The 27,415-nt window shown below is 36.6% G+C and overlaps 1 protein-coding gene across 10 annotated transcripts in view; it reads left to right on the top strand.

The window, feature by feature from the left end:
- Positions 1-27,415, top strand: part of LOC118277826 (uncharacterized) — a 60,818-nt gene that overhangs the window by 29,385 nt on the left and 4,018 nt on the right. For 2 of the 10 annotated variants that reach the window (XR_004783795.2, XM_035596775.2), the window contains exons 3-22: positions 12,967-14,246; positions 14,383-14,590; positions 14,750-14,795; positions 15,051-15,136; positions 15,236-16,076; positions 16,182-16,871; positions 16,962-17,157; positions 21,631-21,860; positions 21,942-22,064; positions 22,238-22,414; positions 22,587-22,831; positions 22,923-23,080; positions 23,194-23,363; positions 23,627-23,759; positions 24,064-24,186; positions 24,401-24,622; positions 24,706-25,394; positions 25,506-25,682; positions 26,079-26,174; positions 26,885-26,981. Coding sequence is in view for 9 of the 10 variants with exons in the window: in XM_035596775.2 (XP_035452668.2) it covers positions 12,967-14,246; positions 14,383-14,590; positions 14,750-14,795; positions 15,051-15,136; positions 15,236-16,076; positions 16,182-16,871; positions 16,962-17,157; positions 21,631-21,860; positions 21,942-22,064; positions 22,238-22,414; positions 22,587-22,831; positions 22,923-23,080; positions 23,194-23,363; positions 23,627-23,759; positions 24,064-24,186; positions 24,401-24,622; positions 24,706-25,394; positions 25,506-25,682; positions 26,079-26,174; positions 26,885-26,981 (5,987 nt within the window). In the remaining variant the exon portion in view is untranslated. Of the gene's footprint in view, positions 1-12,966; positions 14,247-14,382; positions 14,591-14,749; positions 14,796-15,050; positions 15,137-15,235; positions 16,077-16,181; positions 16,872-16,961; positions 17,158-17,944; positions 21,284-21,630; positions 21,861-21,941; positions 22,065-22,237; positions 22,415-22,586; positions 22,832-22,922; positions 23,081-23,193; positions 23,364-23,626; positions 23,760-24,063; positions 24,187-24,400; positions 24,623-24,705; positions 25,395-25,505; positions 25,683-26,078; positions 26,175-26,884; positions 26,982-27,415 lie in introns of those variants that run through there. The other 8 variants (XM_050700350.1, XM_035596773.2, XM_035596777.2 and 5 more) reach the window with 7 other exon arrangements.

Below are 27,415 nucleotides of genomic sequence, written 5' to 3'. Positions count from 1 at the left end.
CCGGTCGGTACAATGTCCACAAAATGTTAAGGCGACGTTTAGTTTACAAACAGCGGGTAATTGGGTAATTGCCACTTAATTATTTAGTCCTAATTGAAGTTGAGCGACTGTTTCTTGAGAGTTTCACGCGTTAATGTTAATCTCCCCTCTTAGACAGACTCCTGAAATAGTTGTGACTGAACATTGTGCAGACAGACGTGTTTTGCGTTAATGAAAAGAAAATTTATAACGACGTTAACTGCGTAAAAGAATGGTATCAGCAAAATACTGCCACTATTTTTGTAATGTTACGAATTGCTCAGATTTCATAAAGATTTCATTCACTTTTTTACTTTGAAATATTCAAAGAATGATAGAATTTTTCCACGAGGTCTGGTGCCTAGATTATTAGCAGGTAGAAAGCAGTTAGTGTGCCGTGAATATTAGCATAAAAATATAATTGCCTAATCCGTTAAATTGAGCGCTTTAATAGACTGATTTGTTGATTATTTTTGTTTGGGAACGTGATTGCTTTTCGTGTTTATAATTTCTTTTATTTGCCTATCATGAATTTAGTAGAAAGTAATGTTAATAGTACGACAATTATTTTTCACGGTGATGAGTATTGTGAATGGAGGTCGAAAATTCAAAGTATGACTTTGACAAATAGATTCCACGTGTAGGATGAGAATTTTACGTTTCTACGCGAAATTCCTCCGGATCATGTTTCGTGGATGTGAGAAAAGCTCGCAAACCGCACGGTTGTACGCACAAAGAGTTCTCCTCAGTCACGGTACTCGGGTTACAGTTTACCACTGACATGTGAATTATCTAACCACGCTAGGACCAGCGGCCCACTAGGGTTGTCAACCGACATAGTTAAGTAGCTCTTTTTAGAGATAAAGAGATTCCTTGAATCAAATTGTGAAGCTGAATGAATACACATTGCAAAGCAACATCAAACAACGCAATACATTTCTATGTCTAAAAAACACCTGCAACTAAGCCGGGCTCACATATCCACAGTAATTACCATCGTTAATTGGACGGTAGAAAACCGGACTAGATGTGTCCAGCATCCAGTTCCAGCGGAAATGTGGCAACCCTTGGTTGATGGAGGCTGTGTAGAAAGGAGCACGCGGCTCCAAGGACGACGACGTGCGCGCCGGTTGTTCACCTCGCGGCTTGCGGCAAGAATGCGCGGGAACGGCGCGGGAGCAGATCGCTTGCGGTGCGGGACCGGCTCGGCCAATCCGCAGCCTTAGCATTCCACTGCGGTGAATCGTACACCTTCATATCACATCTCATATACTCTAAGTGTCAATGGAATTTCGCTGGTACTACCTATTCAGTACGTGTGTCTCTTGATTGCCTCGTGAGTGCGAGTAGTGCGACTACTGGGCAAGAGGTCAACTGTTTACCGGTTTGGATGGGTTTCAAAGATATTTTGAAATGACATGGAGTCTGGAATACTGCCGAGGGTATTTCCTATTACATGGTACTTATGGCACCAGCCACAAAGCAAGTGTTACGACTAGTACTCACGTGTAACCTCCAACATCCTCACCTTCCTTTCTGGGCATAAAAAGCGTACCTGTCGAGAAATGTCATGAACATTAATTTGTCATTAAAAGAGAACACAACACAACACTAGCTCGGTAACTTTGATCTTCCTCACGCGTTTTTTCTCGTTTACCCTTTTTTTTGCTTGTCTCAAATATTGTATGCGGGATGAAGTCATTCATAGCTTTGTATTTATTTTGTTTTGCTAGCTTGGAAGCTGTGGGCCAGTCGAGTACGATTATGAATGAATAAGTACCGCGGTACTTTATACTGAGTACCTTTTAACTCGCCTATTTGTATCGACAGATGCATGAGCTAAGGAAATACACCGGAGAAAATCTAATATGGGACAACGTTTGTTTTTTTACAGTCAATAATCTCTAGATGGATTTAGATTTTAACTAAAACTAATATCAAAATCTTAATTCAAAGGTTTTGGATTAATATCAGGTATTATTTCGTTTTTGACCGTAGGTGGCGCTCTGTAGTCACTTCCCACCCTCGTGGGACAAAGGCGTGAATTACTTAACCTAGTTTCAAGGAAGAACTTGAACTACTTACATACATTAAATAATTTATTTTAATGAGCCAATAAACAGGTATGATTGCAAAGGAAATGTGATACACTTGTATACTATTACATTAAAGTGTACGGAAGTAAATACTAGCAGGTCGAGCGTAAACTGTGTCGATGATATCAGTTTAACAATAATATAATATAATAACTAGGTATGCCTATTATGTTTGATTATTGGGTATATATTTATTTATTTCCATTTATTATATAATACAAGTATTGGTTTTCAATCAGTTTCTATAAGATTGATTTCATTTTGTGACATGGCTGAAATTGGAAACCTATAAGAATAAAACCAATTTCGATAATCAATATGTGATTGTTATATCACTCTTGCTCACGTATAAATATCGCATAATTTTACCGACCTCTAAAAAGGACAAGGTTCTTTTGTAATTGATAGGCATAGTTTCTTTAGATTAAAAAGAAGGCCTTGCTGAGTTTGAAAGAGCTAAATATTCCTCGATTATGGCGAAGCAAAAAGAAAATAATACTTTTTGAGAAAAATAAGACACTTGTAAAAGAAAATCACGAAACAAAATGACGTATCCGGTATCAGATATTTCCCAATGTCGATAGGTCAACGGCCTTTCCAAACGTGTTCGTACATGTAAACATTAATCTTGTTTTAATATTGTTTTGAATTTATATTGTTGCTTTATTAACCAACCATTTATATTTGAATAACTTTAGGATATTATTATCTTAAACTACACCAGTTAAGACATCATTAGAACTTAAAACGGGATATTTACCATGTTTATTAGTTTTTGTGAGTTTCCGATATTTAAGTTCTAATGATATTACTAGTGACCATGTCAGTTTAAACACAGTTAAGACTTATTTTTACTTATACGATCATGGGGAAAAATAAGCATGAAAGAAACCTAGTACTAAAGTTACACTAGGCTGTTGCACTCAACTAAAATTGACGTCATTGCTAAGCACGAGGTCGTCAAGTTGAGCGAAGTATTAAGTATATATTATTGGAATTTTTGATACGTAATTAATAGTACCGCGAAGTTATCAATAGTGCTTGCTGATTTAATCTTTACGACACTTCATAAGAAATGACTCATGAAAGTTTGTCATTTTATGATTAGATGGAACGATCGGCCTCGTTGGTCGAGTGGTCGCAAGTGCGACTGCCGGACATGGGGTCTCGGGTTCATTTCTCGGGCCAGGCAAAGTACTAATGGGCTTATTTCGGTATTTAATTTTCTCAGTAGGCTGGATTTGTGCCCAGTATATGGCAATAGGTTCACCCCCTATTACATGGGACTTATAACACAAATGGTGAAAAGTGGGTGTACATTGTATAGCGGCATTACGTGCCGTAATATGTACCTCTGTCTACCCCGTCGGGGATAAAAGGCGTGACGTTGCATAGCATGGAATACGTCTGCGGCAAAACAAGACCTTAAGAGAGGATTTGCTTGGCGAGCGAGTCGGGGATTATAGATAGTTGTCTGGATGTTTTAGAAGATGCTGTTCCTACCAGCTGTGTAAGCTGGATTATTTTTAGTATTCTGTAGTTGGTGATTTCCTTTCGTTGAAAATGCGTCTTGTGTTCGAGTATAGTGCAGCGAATTACCATTTGTAGGAGCTTAGGTGCGGACTATTAAGGACTGTTATAGATATGGCTTCATCAATGATGTCATTCGATACTCTTATACATTCCGAATCAATGTGATTTGTTGGCATTTACATTTACCAAGTGGGTCAGTTCGAGGATTAAGATTACCTTTCTTTATTTTTATTTACTGTTTAATTCGTATAATCCCCTATTATCTACTTGGGACGTATTAGTTAGCGAACAACGAGTGGTATTTCTCGAAGCTGCGGACTGCTTAGTGGGTTATTGGAGCTCCGGCTTGAAAAGCAGGAGTAGGAACAGGGTGGTTTTCAGTCAGTAAGAGATTGACAGAGATTCGTCTCTTAAAAAAAATCTGGCACTTTGGGATAGGTGTTATGTATGGTTATGATATTCTAGGTTTTTTTAGTTACTGTTGCCAAAGACATATAAGACTTTTGAAAGCCAAAGAATCTTAGCATCTAAATTACTAGTCATTAAATTAATTCATTATTGCATGTGCTTGCACGTAACAGGTGTGTGAATGAGTGTTCTATAAATAAATATGTATTTACCCCCAAATAGAGAGATGACGTAATATTTAAATGACATTATGATTTTCCTCTTTGAGTCATCATTAAAGTGTGTCAATTGGGAAATTCTAAGTTAACATTAGAAGCCGGAGACAAAGTGAAACAAAATGACTCACGAGATTTCTAAACTTTCAATTCATTGTGTGTTGTGAATGAAAATTTCCGTTAAACACAATATAAACAAATATAAATAAATAAACGAACGTGTTATTTTGAAAGATCGTGGAACGAATGTGTTATTTGGATGCGGTATCTTGTGTAGTTTCTGTGTATTGGTACAATTTACATTACGATGTATTGCATAGAATTATAATTACAAACTTCTTAGAATTTTTCTGACTGGTACCAGATCAACTACTCCAATCTTTTACGTTTCTTTAATATATTTCCAGCTGTATACTTTTGTAATAAAGTTGAAAATTAAACTTTGTCGGTATTGGATAGCTTGCCATGCTAGTGTTTGTGAAAACCTATTACACGAGACTCATAATGGGAATATTAATTAGAACTTATTGGATACTGCGATTTAGATAGATTGATATAAACTTCATTATTCATTTTATTGAACCAGTGACATGCATAACTTGATGAATTTATATTTAAAGGAAAGTGTTAGAATTCTCAGTGTTCCAATGCTTAGAATACTTAGAATTTTTTAATAATAGCTTCTAGTAAGTATTACCTATCCCGATTTCTTTGAAGCTTAATTTTATTCCCAAGTTTAGCTGTACAGGGAAGAAAATCGTTTGATTAGCTGACCATTTTATAACAACTATTAAAGTAGCATCAACAGTTTCAAAGATTAGTTTTGTCATTACGGCAGAGTTGTGTTTATTATTGTGAAAGCCAGTTGGGAGACAGAGAAACAGTTATGTTATGACTTAAAACAAGTTTTCTGTTAAAGATCCAATTAAATAAGATGTGTGAAGTGAGTGTTTACTTTTTAAAGTTATTGAGTTGTTAAAGTAAGTGGCTATTTTGTACTATTTTTATTGAGTTGTATTATTTTGGTAATAGTATGGAGTGCATAAAAAGGTTTTAAAGCAAAGTGAGTTTTGTAACATGACCTTTGATAATGGATTCTAGAAGTAGACATAGGCATTGTTTTATACATATGTAAATTAATACATCATGTATTATATTAAGCAATTTTTTCACTACTATTGAGTATTTGATCGTGGATTCACTATACGTGTAATTATAAAAGTGAAGTAAAGTATTATTAGGCAACACGATTTCGAAATTTTCATCCCGGAGTCTGGACGAGTGCCCGGTGGACGGCAATATTCCTGACCTACTTACCTATTATAAATGATTAATAATTGCAGTATTTTGGAACTAATTTATTACCTCATATTTATTTTAATGTAGAATAAACATAAGATTTTTGCTATCGTACGAGGTTTCATAGAGGGTTTGCCATGATCTCCACTCATAGTAGGTCGGGTTGGATATCGCCATTTATTGGACTCATCAGAGCCATATAAATTATTTTCAATAAAACTCTTTAAGAAATTACAATACAATTTTATTAAAACACGCCAGCCACAATATAAATAACAAGACGAATCCACCTTACTATAATTAATACTTAGTTACGGTAATGCGTGCACAATTAAAATTAATGATTACATGAGCAGTGTAAACAATTAATTAATTCATTACATAATTGTAACTTTTATTTGCTTTTTAATTTTTTGTTAACATGTTTGGTAATAAATGTAACTTGCATTATAATGATGGTTAAATGGTAATATCATTCAGTATTAAGTGACTGACAGTTTGAGCTGTCAGCTGTCAGCTGTCAATTTTGACAGTAAACTTTGGTACGAAGAATACATCTGTTGTGTGTTCATGATGTTAAGCTTTCGTCATAGTGATGTACTTTAATTTGATGGACAGGATTATGTGAACATGGATTAACGATTGTGTAGCTTTCATAACTAGATGATCCTACTAGCTTAAAGAGTAGTTGCCTGCGTTAAAATAAAAGCTAGATTAAACCTCAGCGTAAAAAGAAAAGTCACAAGTCAACCACGTTCACGGTCTTAAGGCGATAAACAGCATAAGATACAACAAGTCACGTCTCAAAATATCGTCTTTGATCTATCTTTGAATCAGAACATCGTAGTAGTGAATGTAGGTTAACCTAAGGTACGATTGACATTGAACAAGAGATTAATTGCGAGACGTCTCGAGGTGTAAACGGGTCTGCCGCATTGTTGGCACTGAGCCAACTAAACCGACTCTCGAACACAAAACAATACAACCAATAATAGTATTTACGAGTTTACGTCTAAGAAACATTAGCTCCAGACGAAGTTCTCGATACTGAACCATTAGGAAACGGCAAAAATTAAACGCGTCACTTAATATTAGTAATATTTAGAACGTCTGGGTTATTTTTGAGGCGTGCAAATTTTGATGATTTGCCAAAGTTTGTTGTGCCTGTTCGTCTCGGTCAGCTGTGGTATTTAGTTCGCGTTGTCGTGGGGATAGACGTTAGAGAAAAGAAAACAAAAAGTAAACGATGTTCATACATCGATTATGGCAATGGCATCGACTATACTTAATAGAGTCCCCTTTTAAGGAGGTGAGAATGAAAATAGTTTGGCGAAATTACGTCACTGTTCAACTTTATAGTGTTGTTTGAAGAAGATCTAATGCTGTTAATCGTCGCTTAAGCTTTGGGTCTAATCCCAGTATCTACTAGGAGTATCAATGTCAAGACGGGTTGGGTTAATGTTTACTAATACTCTCTTATACGGATAGATACTAAGATTCCCAGGTTTCTCTTATTAAAATTCTCACAGATCTTTGCGTTAAACAAAACAAACTTAAATTAAAAGTGAAACGTCTTGAAGTTTTAACAATAATATTTATAGTTATTTCCTTTTCTTATCATTCAGCATATATTGTCCTGTCGCTGTAATTGCAGCAGCATTTCCAATAACTAAATCAGTATAATACTAATAACTAGACTTAATTAGGTCTTAGCTATATCGAGATAATGAACGTCATATTCTAATTAGACGGATGAAGAGCTTTCATGGCTGCATAGAATATAATTAATGGTGCTATGTATTATGTATGGGGTCGTTAGAATGTAGATAGAGTAGATTAGCAAGCGATACATAATGTAGCACTAACTATCACCACTCGGAAATACTTGAAATATCTAGACGATGACGGGCGGACAGTCTGTGATATATTTCTAATATTATGTTTCTTTTTTCGTCTCCATCAATGTTCCGACTGTCTCTTCGTTACTTTCTCAGTAACTGTATTGTTTCTTTCACGTGCTTTTGTTTTTGTAAATTGGTTTGAGGAAAAATTTTGTATTTGAGAGTATATATTTTTTAGATGTACAATCAATCTTTCGTAAATGGATACCTATCATTTCGAGATTATTTTTGATAACTGTTTTACTCTATAGGCCAGGGTCCAGTGGCTAGTTGTCTTACTACGACCTATTTAAATCAAGTTACCAAATTTAGACCTACTTTTATGGAATTAAACCGTTACCAATATGAAAATAAAGTACAGAACGTGAACGGTTGGTTAGTGCGTCTTTCTACAAACGGTCTTCCGTACTAAAAATTCACTAGCGACCCCACGGGTCGTGATCCATAGTTTGGAAAAATATTTTCTAGGCTCACAATGACTCATATTTTAGGCACTTATAAGTTAGTCATCTCGCAATGACAATTAACATTCTACTAAGTGCCAGAGTAGATGTATCTTAAGTCTGCACTTAAGGTCCGCACCTTCAACTTTAAATCGATGAAAAACCTTGTAAACAGTAAAAAATAAAAACTTAATGGGAACTTTCAGATGAGAATATTTATCTTTACAGACAGTTTCTATACCATCTTCAACAGGGAAGTTGTAATGAAAGAGTTTCATTATCAAACCACACGTAGTTGGAAAGTAAACGATGGCAATTTGTCATTATATTTACATAAGCATTACAAGATGGGTTTCACTCTCTCTTTTATGCGTACACGCATCAGGAACTGCGTTCAAGTAAAATGTTAAACTTAATGATTGACTGTCTCGTTGATCAAATGGTCGGAAGCGCGGTTGATGAGGTCTAAAAGCCTACTAAATTCTTCGAAACGAAATTTCGAATATAATTTGGGCTAAACACTTAATTTTTTTCGCTTATGAAAGTTGTATATGGGTATGAATACTAGCGATACTTAAAATTATTAAAAACAAATTAATGAAATTTCATTTGTTGGTCAACTTATTAATAAGTAATATGAATTTGTTTTGTATGTGACTTAATTTTGGTAAAAAATCTTGGAGTTCATAGATTGCATTCTGTGCCATATTAACAACGTAATAGGAGAAAAGAAAATGACTTACGCATACTTATGTCATCCACCCTTCAAAGGGGTAACCCTTTGAGAAATAATTCATTAACAACTCACCAATGACGTCACTCCTGTCAGTAGGAAGTAACGAACTGTCAAGTGAGCAGTCAGTTAATGACTACAGCCAGTTGACTGCCGACTGCCGACTTAGATGTTGCCCTATCTTCCGGTCATTAGACTACAGTAGTGTTTCCTTTCATGCCGGATGCTGTGTGTGAGATGAATGATGGATGATGGATGATCCTCATTATTGGCTTTGTTCTGAACGAGAGTTCATTGAATGATTAGTTGTGTTGCATAATTGCGTAGTTTTTGGTTGTGAGCTTTAAATAAATTATTAAGCGTTTAATTATCTTATTGGTCGAGTGGTTTTAAATTGGGGAGTTATTGGTCTCGTGAGGAGGTATTGGGAAAAGTACCTATTACTAAGAAAGAATCCATTTTCAGATTTTTTAAAGAACAGTTACTAGAAACAGTAAATGGACATTTTTCCAGAAGTATAGCAAAAAGTGGCTGAATAGATTTTTATTCACGTACACGTACATGGTGTATCTATGCATCTTATGTGTGGGTGAACTGAGGGACCACACTGGGAATTCGCGAAATGAAAGTTCTAGGATTTAGTAGTAGACCTAAAACAATTGTAGAACGAATCTAGGAATTTGTAAACAAATATATTAAAAACTACGACCCATAAAGTGTGGTCCCTCAGTTCTCAAAGACGATCAGCCAGATCTCGGAAAGTATCTTATAAAAGAAGGTTTTGTGAATACAGACATTTAGTAAAGAATTTGTAAAGATATCTATTAAATAACAGAGCACAAAGCTTTAAAGATAAAAAAAGTATAGCAACTGAACTGTGGTCCCTCAGTCCACATAACAAAGATAAATATTTTAGTGAATATTACTGAATAAAACCGTTATTATTCTACATAAAGTTTTAGTAAAAGTCTTAAAACATATTGTAAAAAGAAATGGATCTTAAATATCGAAGCATTTCGAAGATAGCGATGATTAAAAGTGGTCCCTCAATCCTCTCCTCCACTGACATATAGACACTGCTACTGCTAGACGAGAGGAATATCAGAAAGTCTAGTGTACTTAACATTTAGTAATAGTTTTCTACTAAATAATAGGTATATAAAATTTTGTATTTCTTAACTCTAAACTGAGAAAATATGATTTTTTTAATCCTATGAAAATAGGTAGACCAGTGTGACCACAAAATCAAACAAAGTGTAGACATACGCATAGGTATTTTAGAAGAGGCAATTACCATCGATGAAGGAAACAGGAACTGTACCGCTTGTGATCACCAATTTAGTTACAATTACGAGCTTTCAAAAATAATTTCATTCGATTTGAGTGGCACTGATAAACATTGTCTTAGTAATGTTCCTGTTACCGTAACAGTAAAGAACAAAACTTACAAAATCCTGGGCGCATCTGAAATCATTCCATCATTAATTCCAGGCGGTCTTGGCCATTACCTATGTCATTGTTTTATTAATGAGCGTTTCTTTTGCTACGATGATCAACGTCTCAAAATTATTGAAAGTACTGACCAACAAATATAGGTACTAATAGTGTATCATTAAGCTACGTCCAAATGTCACTTACTTAAATAAAAGTATTTTAATAAGTGATGAGTTAATTTTGTACATTTTTTTCTACTTTTTATTAAATACACATAAGCCATGTAATAAAGCATTAAATTAACCGTACAACCTTGTTTTCGTTTCATCTGAATAATGATGTTATATTAAATAAAGAATAATAGTACTGTCTACACTTTGTTTGATTTTGTGGTCACACTGGTCTACCTATTTTCATAGGATTAAAAAATTAATATTTTCTCAGTTTAGAGTTAAGAAATACAAAATTTTATATACCTATTATTTAGTAGAAAACTATTACTAAATGTTAAGTACACTAGACTTTCTGATATTCCTCTCGTCTAGCAGCCAGCAGTGTCTATATGTCAGTGGAGGAGAGGATTGAGGGACCACTTTTAATCATCGCTATCTTCGAAATGCTTCGATATTTAAGATCCATTTCTTTTTACAATATGTTTTAAGACTTTTACTAAAACTTTATGTAGAATAATAACGGTTTTATTCAGTAATATTCACTAAAATATTTATCTTTGTTATGTGGACTGAGGGACCACAGTTCAGTTGCTATACTTTTTTTATCTTTAAAGCTTTGTGCTCTGTTATTTAATAGATATCTTTACAAATTCTTTACTAAATGTCTGTATTCACAAAACCTTCTTTTATAAGATACTTTCCGAGATCTGGCTGATCGTCTTTGAGAACTGAGGGACCACACTTTATGGGTCGTAGTTTTTAATATATTTGTTTACAAATTCCTAGATTCGTTCTACAATTGTTTTAGGTCTACTACTAAATCCTAGAACTTTCATTTCGCGAATTCCCAGTGTGGTCCCTCAGTTCACCCACACATTGCATCTTCTGTGAGGTGTGTCGCGATACGGATAGCCAAAATAACAAATCTGTATGCAAACAACATTTTGTTCTTTTTCCTTTGTTAGATTGTATTTTTATTACGTGACACGTGGGTGTTAGAACGGATTGGTTTGTTTACACCTCTGATCGGATTTTGGTATAAAGGATTAGGATTTTTCTATTTTTGATTTGAAGTCCGGTTATAGATTTGTCTCGCTTTGTTCGCGAATATTCTAGATTTGTTTTTTACTTATAGGTGCAATGATGAGATCGATATGTATACTATAAAACGTTTATATGCTTATTTTATATCTCTACTCACACAGTTTGACTTCAAGCAACCTCCCAGCTGAAGATGGCGTGATTAAACAGTCTATATGATCTTCTGATCCACAACACACTAGGGATATCTCTTGTATTGTATACATAGGCTAAGGTATCCCTTCATCGTCCAGCTGTGTTGCTTTAGTATCATTTACCCATTCGGTTAAAATATAATCACTTCCTATTGCTAGGGAAACGCAGATTCGGTCTACCCTTTTCGATAACAACAGCGCAATGATAGCACAATAAACAATAGATAGTAATTAGTCAGTACCTATGGTAAATAATGCAAATAATTACGAGAACATGTGGCAATCAATACAATTGCTGATATAAATGACATAACCATCGTCGCCGATAATTTAATTAGGTCGATGACACTTCCGTACGTTCTGTTTACCTTTGTTTTACCTACATATTGTGTACTGTAGACAATTGCACGATATACCTATTTAGTAAACATTATTTTAAATAAATTAAACTATTTTATGTCTTCTTTATCTTGATAATTATTCTACCAGTTAGGATTCCACTACTAAAGTACAATAAAGGCATTATACTTTATGAATGGTTTAAAAGAAATCAAACAATATTCCACGTATAAAAATATATGTAATCATTAATCAACCTTCCGGTTTCTACCACTAGCCCCGAGGTGGGCTAGGCCATCTAGTCAGGCTAGTTTAATACCTAGTTCCTATGTATTTTAGTTCCTGGGAACATATACACTATTCAGAGCGTTATAAGTAAAAAGTTGTTTATAAACTTGTCGTAAGAAACTAGAATATTAATAAATTCACACAGCGACGAGTTTTTCAGTCGCTTGATATTTGCGTGGGAAGCTTCGATAAATAAATACTTACATAACTTTATTTTGCGTGCCAACACTCCCATGAAAATTGGTTTCTTACGTGTGGATATTACAAATAGGGGTTGCATGACAACTTTGGTAATGTGACGGTGAATGATGGGATCAATTAAAACTTGTATAAGTTCACTAGCCATGACCGATAACGTAAAGCCTTTTTCTGAAGTTGGTAAATAAAAAATATAAGAAGCTAATAATTATAATGTCTTAAATACTTTCTAAATTCTGATATTATCAACATTGTATAAGTTACGTCGTGTCAAGTGTGACGTGCTCAACGATTACGAAACATTTTCACGTCCAAAAATTCCTTTCAATAAGAAATACATCATAGAAGTATGTGTGGCTGAATGGGTGGCAGTTATTGTGCGGGCGGTATGCGGCACAGGCGGCGCGGCGCCACAAAGCATTACGTGATTGTACGCAATGTGCTCCTCTTACAAACACAATACTTCTCCAAACGCACCTTATCAATCTACGATGATAACATTTCGATTAAGCGACTCCAATTGAATTGTTTCGGTTTCCATGTTATCGAGCACGCGACCACATTCTACATCAAATTTTATTACACCATACATGTCAACGGTGAATAACCCCTTCATAGTAAAACGACTTCATTCTTGATTGTCTTTGTTACAGGCTTGATCCACCTGCAGCTCAGTCACAATACCAAATGGAGAACAAAAAGATCCCGCCGGCGACGCAGCAGCCGCTCACCCAGCAACACCTGCTGGCACATCACGTGCACCCGGAGCAGATCTACTCCCAGCATCACCCTCAACTATCCCACCTCAGTTCTTCACAAACAGGCCAAATACAACCAAATGGCGTCATGCACCAGTTACTGCAGAGTCAGTATCACTCGAACATGAATGCACGATCTCCGCTCCTTGAAAACAGACACGATTTGTATAGTACTGGTCACAATCACGATTACGCCCGACATTATGGAGCAAATGATAACTATAATTACCCACAGTCACCACCCAGACACGAAAGGACAGAGGTGCACACAGATCAGAATGTTAATCACGAGCTACTTCACAATATACCTAAGGGATACAACGCAGAAGTCTACCAAGATTATTTAAAACGAAACCCACCGAAAGATACCAACCAAATATACCAAAATCATCAACCTATGTATAGGCCTAATGTTAATCCTAATCAGTATGGATCCAAGCCATATCTTCCATATTCAAATAGAATAGGTCCACAGAGTAACACAGAATTGTTACGTAGACAGTATAGTGAAATTCAACAAATGAAACTGCAGCAGCAGCTTCATTACCAAAATCAGGCACAAATGCACCAACAACAGAAGTTCGCCGAAAGGCAGTTGTTGCTGCAACAGATCCATGGCGTACAGCCACCACCTAACTTACAGAATAGTATTTACTCAGATGGTTCATACAGAGACTTGGATCGATACAGTAGTAAAAACGACTTCAAAGAATATAGTAGCCCTGATATACAAAAAGACATCGATAGCTATGCTAAAAACAATGAGTACAAGGAATATGAAAAGCAAAATAGACAGTATGAAGCTCAGTGGAATCAAAACCAGCAAGCTGAGTACAGAGAGCAGGAACAACAGTACAGAAGACAGATAGAAGCGGAGAAAGGGAAAAGTCAGTCTCCACCATCAGATTATAAAAGCCAAAGTCAAAAGAACAATATGAGTGTCGCATCACCGATGAAGTCTAGCGAATCTAGTACTCCTAGTGTGAAGTCTCCGTCCTCGGACAGTAGGCGGAGCAGTGGTGGAAACCAGGCTCTGCGATCACCCATAGCACACCGTATACCATCCGCTCCAGTCACCATGTCGGGGATCCTATACAAACAAGGTTCAGATGGATTAAAAGTATGGAGGAAGAGGTGGTTCGTTTTATCGGAATACTGCTTGTTCTACTATAAAAGTAAGTTCTAAAAAACATTTTATTTTTAGTATTTGGGTATCTTTTTGTGAAATTGTCGAAAATCGAAAATAAGAATCTCCAACAAGACCAGTAATTTCCATGTAATTTGATATGCTAATATGTGTTTGTATTTCAGGTCAAGACGAAGAGAAACTTCTTGGCTCAGTGCTCCTGCCGTCATACAAGGTATCGAGTTGCACCGCGGAAGACAAAGTGCTTCGGAAATTTGCATTCAAACTGGAGCACGCGAACATGAGAACTTACGTCCTCGCGGCGCCTGATCAGGAGGCCATGATGAAATGGGTGAAGTCGTTGACCATGGCCGCACTCATGCAGAGCCCCAAGTAAGATTACATCAGAGATCTAATCACTATTTACGCTCCAATGACAGCTATTCTTGACAAATGTTCACCTGATAATTGAGTTATTACACCAAAACATTTCAACAACTGGTATATTTGTCAAATCTGTTGATTTTCAACCCCATTAATTTCTATTTTCAGTGAGCAGCCGCAAAAACAGAGCGATCGGACAGCTGCGAAAATCGAGGTGGGTATTATAGTAGGCACGTATAATGTACCGGTGCAGGTGATCGGCAATTAGTTTGCTGGAGCGGAACCAAGGACAGGCATTATATGGTCGTTATAACTGCAGATAATAGTGAGGACGACGCCGCAGCAAATTGATTGTTACATTAGTAAACTGTTCAGAACCCATTTAATAAATACATCACAAATTAGTAGTTGCCGGTGGAATCAACGCTGTGCATAAATAAATGATCATTAAATACTTGTTTTGCTACAGGATGTCGATGAAATACCAACCTACGCGAACGCTCCACCGAAGCCAAGGCGCTCTAATGAAGGATACAACTCACCAAGCCCTGATATGTAAGAACAACTAATTTATTTTTTATTTAAAATCCTTCGATACGAGTGAAAGAAACAAATTATACATGTACTTATACTCTCAATTTCCATATATTACAGGTACGATCCAAACTATGACTTACTCAAAAAGCCAGCATCACACTACAGTCAAGGCACTAGTCACGCACGATATCAAGACCACGCAAATTATCCAGCCAGTCCAAACAACCAAGAGCCCACATACACTCGCAGTCCGCAATCTCCACCGCCAGTACAACAACAACCACAGTATCAAACAAAACGACCACCTTATGATACGCAACATCTCTCTCTGCCATTAACAAACACAGTCACCGACAAACTCGAGAACAACCAACCCAGTACCTCATCTATGTACAAATCTAATCCGCAATCGCCTTATTTTGATAGGAATAGAAGCCAGCAGCAAATGGCACAAGAAAACAGGGAACAAAATATATACGAGAGGCAATCACAACGTAATCCTTTCCTGCAAGATACAACTCCTCAGACGGAAACATCTTCAAAGGATGAACGAAATGAACAACAGAATAATTCTCGGTCGAATTTGAAGGAAGAAAGATCTGAATCCGTTCACAAGGACTCGTCACAAAATGATAGTAGAAATAGCGCCAAATCTAATATTGATTTGAATGCTTATAATAGAGACGTATATGGGGAGTTGACTTCTAGGCAAGTAAGAGCAGGAAGTGCTATAAACGAACGTTTAATGGCTGAGAGGCGGACGCCAGATGCTTACGGTAGATCTACAACAATGTCTGCTTATAACAAAGGTAAAATGGGAGACTACGAGGATGTATACTCACAATATGTCACCGAAAATGAATACGGTAAAACATATGCTAAATCGCCAAACCCATCTCAAGCAGATGCTGTGAGCACTTCCTCTAATCAACAACAGCAAAAGTTGCCCGGCAACTATGTAAGTTTGATTTGTGTGTTATTTAATTTTAAAATTATTCTTACGTTTTTGATTTTGTTTTACTAATGTATGATAAGAGTTTTAATCTTATTTGTTTCTTTCCAGCCCCAAGAGAAGACATTCAGCGGACCTTCAGTACTAAGGCGAAAGAAAATGCAATCGAGTGGAATTCAACCTCCAATGCCACGTCCGCATAGTGCAGATTTTCTTGAATATGAATCAAAAGCGGAAATGTTGAACAGATCCGCTCCTTCTCGCTCAGCTTATGATTCATACAAGGAACCACAACGGCCTAAGTCCAGTTTGGACATTAATTCTTACTACGACCCCAGCTCTGATAGGTACTATTCTGAAGAAAGCTACGCAGAGAAAATGCGCCAATCTGCACAGTATTTGCAACAAGGACTCGTTCCGAGTGTAGGTCCGAGGAATATGGAGATACCCCTCGCGAATTATGCAAGCGGCTTAGCAAAGAAACAACTCAGCACTGCATATTCACAAATGACGAATAATAATTACGAAGCTGAATTTAGCTCGAATCGGGATAATGTAAGTTATAATTCGAAATACGGTGATTTAGAGGCACTAAATTCTAATTGGACATTAAAGGAGAAAGAGATACAGAAGGAATATCTAAATAGAAGTGGTAGTGTTATGAGCGATGGTTCGAATGTCAGTGGTTATGTCAAAGAAGCAGCCAAATATGATACTAATGCTGATGGATTTATGAGATCTGCAAGTGCAAGGTTACCGTCGACATCCACAGAAAAGGAAGGTGAAAAGAAAGTGCAACAGGTAAACAACGCATTCAATATTAATTGAAGTGTTTATATAGCAAGATGTTTTATATGATTTTTTTTTACGCCCATACTTTATTCTTTCCAGCGTGAAGAGTCAATGAAAAGATTATTAGAATGGAAGCAAAGGATGTTGCAATCACCGCTAACCAGAAAAAGTACTCCAGCGACAATATCTCTCGCGAGGTCTCTCAATCATAGTCGCCAGTCGCTACGATCAGACCAATATAAATCCAAAACGTACACGAACGCGTCATACAATAGCTATTCTTCGGATGATGAAGGTATGTGACTACCATTGTTTCTAGTTTTCCCTTATGATTATAATGTGTTTTGTACCTAAGTAGTGTTTACTTTGTAGCATGGTTAATAACTTGAAAATTAGAATGGTTAAGTACGAATCAAGTATGAGAGAAGCATGAATCTTTTACATTTTATTTTATCGTAAATGTAATTTTAATTTATGCATGAACAATGACAACGAAGATTTGTTTTACGTACTATAAAGATGGATACTGAATATATTGTGTTATTAAAATATCGCATAGCATTAACATCCTAATGGAACATTATTTTACGCAAACAAAAATAATTAAATCATGCCATAATTTTTGGAACTCAATCCTTAATTAAATTCATTAATTGCGACTACTTTTATAATTTGGAGGCGTACAGTATTGTTTTCCCATATAATATACCCTATTCTCTTAAATAATGAAAATGCCATTTAAGAATTGATAATACTATATTCATTATTTTTATGTGTATTCTTTTATCATATACATGGAACACCTGCAGTAGCATTATGATGACTTCGCTTTGCGGAGAGGTACCTTCCTGCCTGCGGGGATATCGTGCCACTAACATATTTTTACTGGTCTATTACTCGGTGGTGGGTTACGAATCTTAGTTCTTATTGGTGATATTTTGAGTAGTTTGCATCAATCACTCTAACACCCAAAGCCAAATATACTAACATTGTGGTGACCATAAGGAACACTTTGAAACATTATTATGTATTGAATAATTACTATTGAGATAGTAATTATCGGTTTCACTTTTGCACCTCAGAGGGAACATCGGGCACTGATCTGCAAAAACCCAGAGATATGCAGGCAGGAAGGTCTCATAAAGTGAACCTAACAAGTCCTATCATTATGCGACCTATAACCCCGCACGCGCCCTCTATTACTCAAACTGATCCAATAGAAAATACTTCTAACGAGAAGATGAAAATTACTAAGGACACGGAAAATACTTATCAAAACATTTTGTGTACCATATCTGTCCCTAAAGTTAATTTGGAAGATGAACTTCAGAAGTCCACATTTGAGCCGGAACAAGAGAAAGTAGAAGAACATGTGCCGCCAACAATGTCAGAGGATGGATATGAAACTGAAGACAGCGAAGCAGAGTCAGAGACACAGATGGAATACACTGACAATGACCTGGATGAAGTATTATTAGACTCTGATGAAGAACACCAAAACAATGTTCAAAGTTGTGATGATAAGGAGACCGACATTAAAGAAGAAAACCAAGACACGATACAAAATCTTATTGAATCGAAACCAGAAACACCGCCAGTAGCTGTTTCTGGAGAAAATCATTATTTACCAATGAGTCCTAGAAAAATATCTGTTTCCGAACCTCCTCACAAAGCCATAATCGAAAGTTTGAGCGTATTCGATCAATCAATGCCTCAAGGATACGAAGATAATCCCTACGTAGAAATGAATTTAGGAAATGAAGATGACGATGGCCAAACTTATGAAGTGGTTTGTGTCAACAACGGAAAAATAGAACCTGTTTATATGGAACTTAGTAACGTATCCTCTAGTGAGTCTAAATCTCAAGAGGAATCTACGAGTTCTAAACTTTTAGATACTGCATCTAATTTTGCTGATTCAAATAATCACACCCTCAAAAGAGCTAGTAAAACTGATAAGAATTCAAAAGAGAAATCAGAAACTTCTGACGTGGACGATGAAACAAGCAAAGACGTTTCTTTACATTCACCTTTCAGTAGATTTAGTATATCAGACACATTCCGTCCAGCTTCATATTATTTAAATAGTAGTAAAAGTACTTTAGACGTTCATGATAGTTCTGACAGCGAAATATCTTCACCTCCACCAGTACCCACCTCTTCTCCTCCTTGTGATGATTTGTCGGACGACGCCCTATCAAAATACATCTTAGAGAAATTGGACAAATCAGATATGTCATATGATAATTCAATTTTGAAAATGTTAACTTCTGAAAATCAAAAGATGAACACTGTTAAACGAAAAACTACGTCATTAATGATTTATGGAAGTCGAACGTCTATTCATGATACACTATCTAGGGGTGAGAAAATTCGAAATAGCCGAGCGAGTCTCACGAATGAGAGAAACAAAATGAGTGAAAGTGCTAGTAACTTGTTGAGCAGTACTTTGCTTGATCATTACAATCATTCAAGCAGTATAGAAACAGATTCTTTGAGAAGTTATAGCGCTGAGAGAGGTTCTTCCCGGCTATCACTCGAATCGGACGTCAGTAGTAAATTTGATTTAGTGCCATCGAATTTGTCATCTGAGGTTACAAGTCTAAATGGAAGCGAATTAGCTATAGATTATAGACATCCCATTGGATATCGAGATTTAGAAATGATGATAAAAAGAAGACCTCTTTCTGATGAATCGTTACTGGAACTAGTTAAGGCTGAAATCCCACTAAATAGTGATAATCCTACGTTCGTAGATTTAGATAGATATTTAGATAACTTACAAGCTGGTACGAGTGAAGAACATAATATGAGTTTACAAGGACAACTAAATAGTTCGGCACCAGAAACTTCAAATTACAAAGATAACGTAATACAGGCAGCTTTACAAACTGCAACACACTCTCGTTCCTCAAGTACTCCTTTGAATCACAATAGTAGACTGAATAGTTATGGAAGCAGGAATTCTATCGGGCAACAATTTCGTCATTTAAGTGAACAAACGTCTAGCTATACCGGTTCACAAAGTTCATGCAGTTCCTCAGGTATACCTAAGTCACCTATGTCTTATTACTGTAAAAATTACGACGAGGAAAAGCTTTTGAAGAAGAATTTAAACAACGATGCAATTTCTGATAAGGTAAAGGAGTTTGAGAACGAAAAAATCGCACTTCGTACAGGGAATGATACGAACGCTTCTTCAACTTCTACGGGATTTCATAGCAGGGAAAGTTCAACTGAACACAGTGCTCCTTATTACTATTCTGATCTTTCTTCTCAAGAGCATATTAATGTTTTACCTACTTCCCATTACTTGAAAAATACTAACCTTCATCGAAAGCTAAATAACCAGCGCCGGAGGGGACCATTACATAAGAAAAATGATATTTCACACATTCATAATCCTATTCGAAATAATCAAATTATGTTGTCAGAACCATCTTTCGAATTGGCAACGACAGCTAGAAGCGTGTCTGTTGAGTTCTTGAGTGCTGCAGATAAAGATCCAGAGATTGACATGAAAAACATATACGAGTCGACTGGTGGGAGGAATTCTAAAATTCCCGAATCAATGAATTTATCTGGACTTGGTTGTAAAAGGAATTCAAGTAGTTATAGTTTCCACGAAAGCTCTTCGCCAGAGTCGAATGCTATTAATTCAAGTTCTTTAATAAAACTATCAAGCACTAGTATGTCATCTCACTGCAGTGGAAATTCATCAAACACTGTTTATTATGATGCTGAAGCCGATGCCGGTGCTTATGAAAATGTTGTTTGCCAAGGAGACAGACACTGGGATGAGGATTCTTTGTGGAGAGATAATTTGAGACGAGTCTCCCACAGACATGCTAGATCTATGGATGATTTAGACTCAATGCCTGCAGGAACATCGCTATCCACCAAAATAAGTGAAGCATCTGGAATGAGTAGTATAAAAAGAGTTAAAAAAGATACCATTAATAAAATTAGTAGAAACGTTACCTACGTGAATTGTGATATACAAGGTAGAGTATTGAGAAATAGAGAAAATAAATCTGGTTTTCTTGAACACTTTTTGGAGGAAGAACAAAAATTAGATGAAAACGACGTATATGTGAGTCTCGCTGAAAGTGTAGAATTATCTTCAAAACAGTCAGATGAAGGTGTTTACGAACAACTGGCTGTTGAGTCAAATAGTCCTATGGGTTACACAAATAAACTAACTTCTGAAGCTGATAAGAAACGGTTTGAAATTGATAGAGAAAAGTTAAGACAGTGGGATCTGATGTCGAGTGGTTTAATGAAGGGTAGAGTAGGACGCGTGCGGGGCTCAGGTGCTAGTGCAGGCGTGGGAGACGCTGCCTGTAGTACGGACACTGGGACCGATAGTGCAAGCAATGAAGGTATCCTCTAACATTCTATGGTCCTGTAAGGTACACTATGTAAGTTATATTTCTATTACAATATTAAAAAAGCAAAGCAAAGTCATTGTTTTAATTTTCTACAAGTGTAAATAATTTGGCATTTTTATGTTTTTCTCATCAATTTAATTTAAAATTGGATTTGGTTAAAAGGAAGCATTAAAACACGATAAGGTGTTGAGACAACTAAGCATGCGATTATAACATGGATTGATTTTTTGTAAATAGTAATCAATATTTCTACTAATACGAGAACTGATACACACTTTATCATGTTTACTTCTCAAATTTTATTATTAAATAATTTGATCTTAAGTATAATGTTAGTTGTAAATATGATACCTATCTCACGAAAGTAACTTTTTCAGCTTCTATGACAATGTCAGGCGCGCATACGGAATCTGGTACAAATAATAACTCAAAAAGTCAGCAAGCATTGTCAAAGAAAGCTTTTCTCGGAAGTAATACGTCAATTGGAAGAAGCAGTCGGGACGCCAATATACCGGTACGAGCAGTGAGCCCAAGAGTTAGATGGGTGGAAGACAAACAGTCTAACGACCACTACGGTTCACAGCAAATGTCGACGTCTCAGCAAAACGTAAGGTTCATTTTACATCACACAGAAGAAAAGCGATAAAATATAAGAAGATTGATGTTAATGTATCGATTTATTTTACAGCTAAATACATTGAATACTACAGAGGACTCCTGGGCTTCAGCCAGGTCTCCATCTAGAGCTTCTCAGCAACCCATCAGGGCTGTAAGTCCTCGAGTCCGCAGGAACACTGAAAATGATGAAATGGTACGTGACTTACATCCTATCCTATCATACTTCATAGAACTTTGTTTGGTTTGTTTTCGTTTTTTTTTTATTGTACCGTAGTCCTTAGCCTTCACCTTATTATGTATATTTTGTTTTTATTATTTTTGCATTTTGCTTTATCATTTGTGTTACGTTTTGTATTACCACATTAGCAAAGGGGGATGCAGCAGCCGAACCAAAATGAACAGTTAGGGGAGATTCCTACCGCCGGAGAACTCCTTGGTCGAACTCATGAAGAATTGGTGTTGCTCTTGATCCAATTACGGAGACGCCATGCGGCTACACATCGGGCCATCGAGCAGTGCTGCGCTCAAATCAGTAGTATTGAGGTGTTTGTTATGGCTTTTTATTATCCTTTGTTTAGTTGCATTATGTTTGTTTTCATATTTATTGATATACGTTTTCGTACATATTAGTTGTTTCCAAGAAAGTGATTCGTATTTTGTTCATTCAGTTAATATTTTTAGTGCTTCTGTTCCTAATAAAACAATTTCTTTACAGGATTGTCTCAGTTCTTTGAAAGCAATGGAACGGGAGGAAAGTCTTCAACGTCTTGAATTCCTTAAAAATCAACTAATGGAGCTGGAACATCAGTATGAGAAAAGCAAACCTCTTGTCCAACTAGTGGATAATATGGTCAAGTTGGGATCTCTGTATAACAGGCCTGGTTCTACCATCGAAAGGTTGGAAAGAAACCAGAGGCTACGACAGAAAGTTCTGGCTGAACATGCTTTGGAACAACAAAGGTATTTACTTATACTTTAATATTTAAATGTTCGACGACCTCAGCAGGTGAAAAAAAAAACAAAATTAAAATGTTACTGCGTGATATTTCAGATGGCTCGAAAGTGTGGCTGCAGGCAAATCCCTGGAAACAGAAGCAGCCAGAGCGAGAGTGGCCGAGCTATGGGCATTGGAACAAGAACTTTCTGATGAAGCCGCCATATTGCAAGGCCTGAGGACTGACAAGGATGCTATTGAGAACTTACTTTCTGGTACGAAATTATGTAAAATGAGCATTTTCTTAACAAATGATTCTTCTGTCATAATAATCCAAGGTAGAATAGTTTTTAGAAGTTTAGTAATAGAGGATCATTTTGAATCTCAGGTGTCCGTGGTAAGCTGGACAGTGTCCACAAAGGCGAGATTAATGTGGACGTCAATCCTCCAGCGCCTCGAAGACCATCAGCTCCACCCAGTCATCAGGCAGCAGGAGGCCTCGAAGAGGAACTGGCGCGCGTGCAACAGATGTTGGCACACAATTCTAAGGTTTATAAGGTTTTCGTCTATATGATGCACTTTTATTTTTTGTTTATTTATATTGTACATAGTATCTGTAAGTACTTATTTTATATCTTTGTGAGGCACCATATCTACCAATTAGATTTTCTGAAAAAAATATGTTACCCATTCTGTATTAATCTATTTTAAAATTTATTTGTGTGTTTTTGGAATGTGAATGTAATAACAACTCACAATGCATGACTGCAAATGAGGATAATAAGAATTCCGTTATTAAAAAATGTCTTGTTATTGTATAGAAATTGGAGCAGACGGTGGCGGACAACGCTCGGTTGGAACGTGAGCTGCAGCAGTTGAGGCGCGCGCTGCAGGCGAGGCGAGCTGCTGGGCATCAGCACCACGCAGCCAACCCTACCGCCATGTTGGAAGATGGTTAGTATTATGATGAAAAGCTATTTAAAATTATCGGTCAATGAGAGAGAATTTTGACATAAGCTCCAAACAGATAGATAGATTATTGAAACTGGCCTTAAGTCTGCTTCACTGTATGTCTCTTGTAATATTCAAAGAATTATGTCCAATTTATGACCATATGCTCTTGCTTACACTTTGAACCTAGCAGCGTTCATGGTCAAGAGTAACTGTATCATGAATTACTTTAATGTAACGAGTGAAGTTCTATCTATTTTATTTTCTATTTTTATGAGTATATTCACTGGTTCTTCTCTAATTGCAGAAGTGTCACGCGTCCAGCAACTCGTGACAGCGCTGCAGCGTCAGCGACAGGAGCTGAGTCGTGCAGTCAGACATCTGACCCAACAGTCACATGCGCTGCAGAATACTCACGATTCTATGCCTGGTTAGTGAACGTTTTTATGACATTGGTTACTTATTGAATGAGAAAATATCGTCTGACATGATCACAAAAAGGTGCCACATGGAATTTAGATAATTTAAAATACCATACTACTTAAGGAAGTCTTATTAAGTCTAATAAAATCGACGTAAGAGACAATTACGCGTTAAGGATTCCGTTTCCTTTCAAGAGGTATTGATGTATTTTTTTTTATTAGGAAAACGTCGTCCCATGTCTTCGTGGCAAGAAACCAACTTGGACACAGGTCACACGATCGACCACGGTCACTCTGACTACGACTATGACGTAGGACCGTTGATGCCTCCGGGTCACTACGATCATTCCAATGTTGAAACACCCCTCTATGTGGACACTAGAGGCCCCGGTGCTGACGTCACTTCACCGCTCAACAGTGAAGATTTACAACATGCTGGTTTCAGTAAGCAAACTTTCAACAGTAATTTTTTAGTAGTAATGTTCTTTATTTAGCTATTTTATTAATCTTATAATTATTTTTAACAGGCAACCTAACGAACGTAGAGAAGCAGGAGATAAAAACGGTCCGCATAGTCAAGCGAGAGAGTGAGCGACGCCAACGAGATAGGGAACGTTCCCTCCAGCCCATGTCTGATTGGCCCACTAACAACATCACTGCTAATCTCGACCAATTCCTAGAGGAAGAACTCGTACAATCACTCAATTACTCTCGATCGGCTTCACTACCCCGAAACGAACAATACGAGCAAGTATACGGCATGAGACGTGACAATAACTACTTGCAGCCGAACATGGATCTCAGTCCCAAATATGTGTCGAGTCCATCTCTTTCCAACTACGATTACTCGCAAAATATGTCTTCTCTGAGTAGTAGTTACAACAAGAGCTACGACAGATCTGGATATGATCGCACAATCTCTTTGTCAACGCAGTACTTGAACAGTCCTACGGATAGTTCCAGGACGTTGACGAATGATCCTTTGTCAAAGACCAGCAGTGTGGTCAGTTTGACAAGGTCTCACATGGAGCTCTCTCCAATATTCAAGAGTGAGGCCGCTAAACAAATCATAACGGAGATGTCTGGTGATGCTCCTAAGAATGGATCCTTACATAGGAGACAGGTGCCGAAGGAGAAGAGAAGGCACTATACTGCACCTCATCATCTTAGTGCTAAAACACTTAACGAAATGCCCAAGGATGCGTATAATCAAGACGTAAGTAATTTACTCATATTAATTTTAGAGCATATGAATATTTTAGAGCAATCTAAGTGATTAAAAATGATAGCGTCTTTAACCAAAACCATAAATGATTCCTTTGTCCAGAAGATGGGACGATCAGTGGATGATGCGGATATGGAGCGAGCATTGCGTGGCGCGGCGCCAGACGTGGTGAGATCTGCACTACCACCACAAGCCCTCAGATTGGCTGACAACACCATCGACCAGCTTCTCGCTGCACCACAGAAAATCCTCATTCCGGAGAGATATATTCCGGAGAAGGTAAGTTTAGAAATCAATGTTAACTGAAATAGAGGTTGGATTGCAAAGCGTCTTAGATTTTTTGTAATCACAATGTGACAATCTCGTCATGCTAAGTTCCGTTAGGTCCAATAATTGGTTGCATAAATTAATAAGTAATCAACGATTAATCGGCTCATTGAAGCGCATCTAAATAACAACATGCTTTCGTGTCGTTGTGTTTTGGACGATAAAATAAATTATCGTTCCGGAAAGAAGTATTGCGGAACTATTTGGCATTATGCAATTGTATTCATGCATAAAGTACTCATTGTAATAACGAGAAGTAATATTAAAAAGATTTAAGCTATGCCAATAATAACTACAAAATGAACGATCTCATTCTGGAAAATAAACCTATTTATTGTGTTTTCATAGCCCCCAGAACTGTCACCAGAGGAGCAACAAAAGAGGCAAGAGAAAGTGGAGTCGATAAAGAAAATGTTGACAGGCACATCGGCTGACCCCAACAAGGTACGCATAATACTACAGTTACATCATTAACTATTCACTTCCGAAGTAGATTTACGATGCGTTACTTCCTAAAAACATATGAACAACGAGGAATACATTTTGTGAATGAATAAATTATGACTATTTCCGATTACCAGTATTGTTTCAACTTTAATGAGGTGAATTGATTCATAATCCCAGTGACTATTTGTTACGTCTATTTCAACTTCTCTTTCCGAATTTCGAGCAACGCTTTTTCATAGTATTTCTTTATCATCGGTTGGAAATAGATCATCATCGACATAGTCGTTAACTTCATATAAATAGTTGATATGGTACAATATGTCTTGTACATCTGATGCATTTCTATCCTCATCCACTTTCACTATAAAAACAGTGCACTCTAAATTCGCTCGCTCTGCTTTCATTGTTGTTTGGAATGAACTTTTTATACTTTTTGCATGTTCATTCTATTCTATACAAATTACCCTAGAGTCTTAGATAATGTCCTGAATATAATGATTAGATTATGAATAGATTGGTGTTTGTAGATAGAATTTTGTTTGAGTTAAATTGATATTATCCAAAATGATTAAGAGAAATTTCGCCATTATTACTTAAACGATTCTATCTGCAAACACCACAATGCTTGTATAGCCGCTTCGAATGTTGGCTGTAAATATGTAAATCGGCACAGTCCTACATGTGTGTGCTTGTATGATGACCGTTAGAGTCCGGATGCTGACGAGAAGCGGCAACGGGAGCACTTGCTACAAATGAACCAGATACTCGCCAAGCAGGTCACTGAGATGAGCAAAATCATCGCCGGTAAGGACGTTGCTTCATAAGTTTTGCCTTCTACAGTTTTCTTGTATTGTATGTTTGTATTTTTGATGTTCGTTTTGATGTTTAAAAGTAATGTCAAATCTATTTCATGATTTTATGATCCTCTATCTCCTATATCTATATCAAGCTCTTTGATTAAATAATTATGAGTTCGTGTCCTAATAATAAAAGGACTAGTAGATTATGGAATGGATTTTTAGTACACTAAATTGTCGAATGTTTAAATATTAAAATTATTACTTACCTTTTGTTGTTGTAATACATAGTAAGGCTGCTGAGACGATTTTTAAATTTGGATTTTTGTAAAAGTATGTTTAAACGAATTAATTGACAATCTAGTGAACAATTTTCGTATGAATTATAACTTTAAATTAATGTTTAATATCACATTCACATTACTCTAAATGTTCATGTAG

The sequence above is a fragment of the Spodoptera frugiperda genome, chromosome 18, assembly GCF_023101765.2.
Source record: "Spodoptera frugiperda isolate SF20-4 chromosome 18, AGI-APGP_CSIRO_Sfru_2.0, whole genome shotgun sequence".
In the NCBI taxonomy this organism is placed as follows: Eukaryota; Metazoa; Arthropoda; class Insecta; order Lepidoptera; family Noctuidae; genus Spodoptera; species Spodoptera frugiperda.
This window is presented reverse-complemented; position numbering and strand designations above follow the sequence as displayed.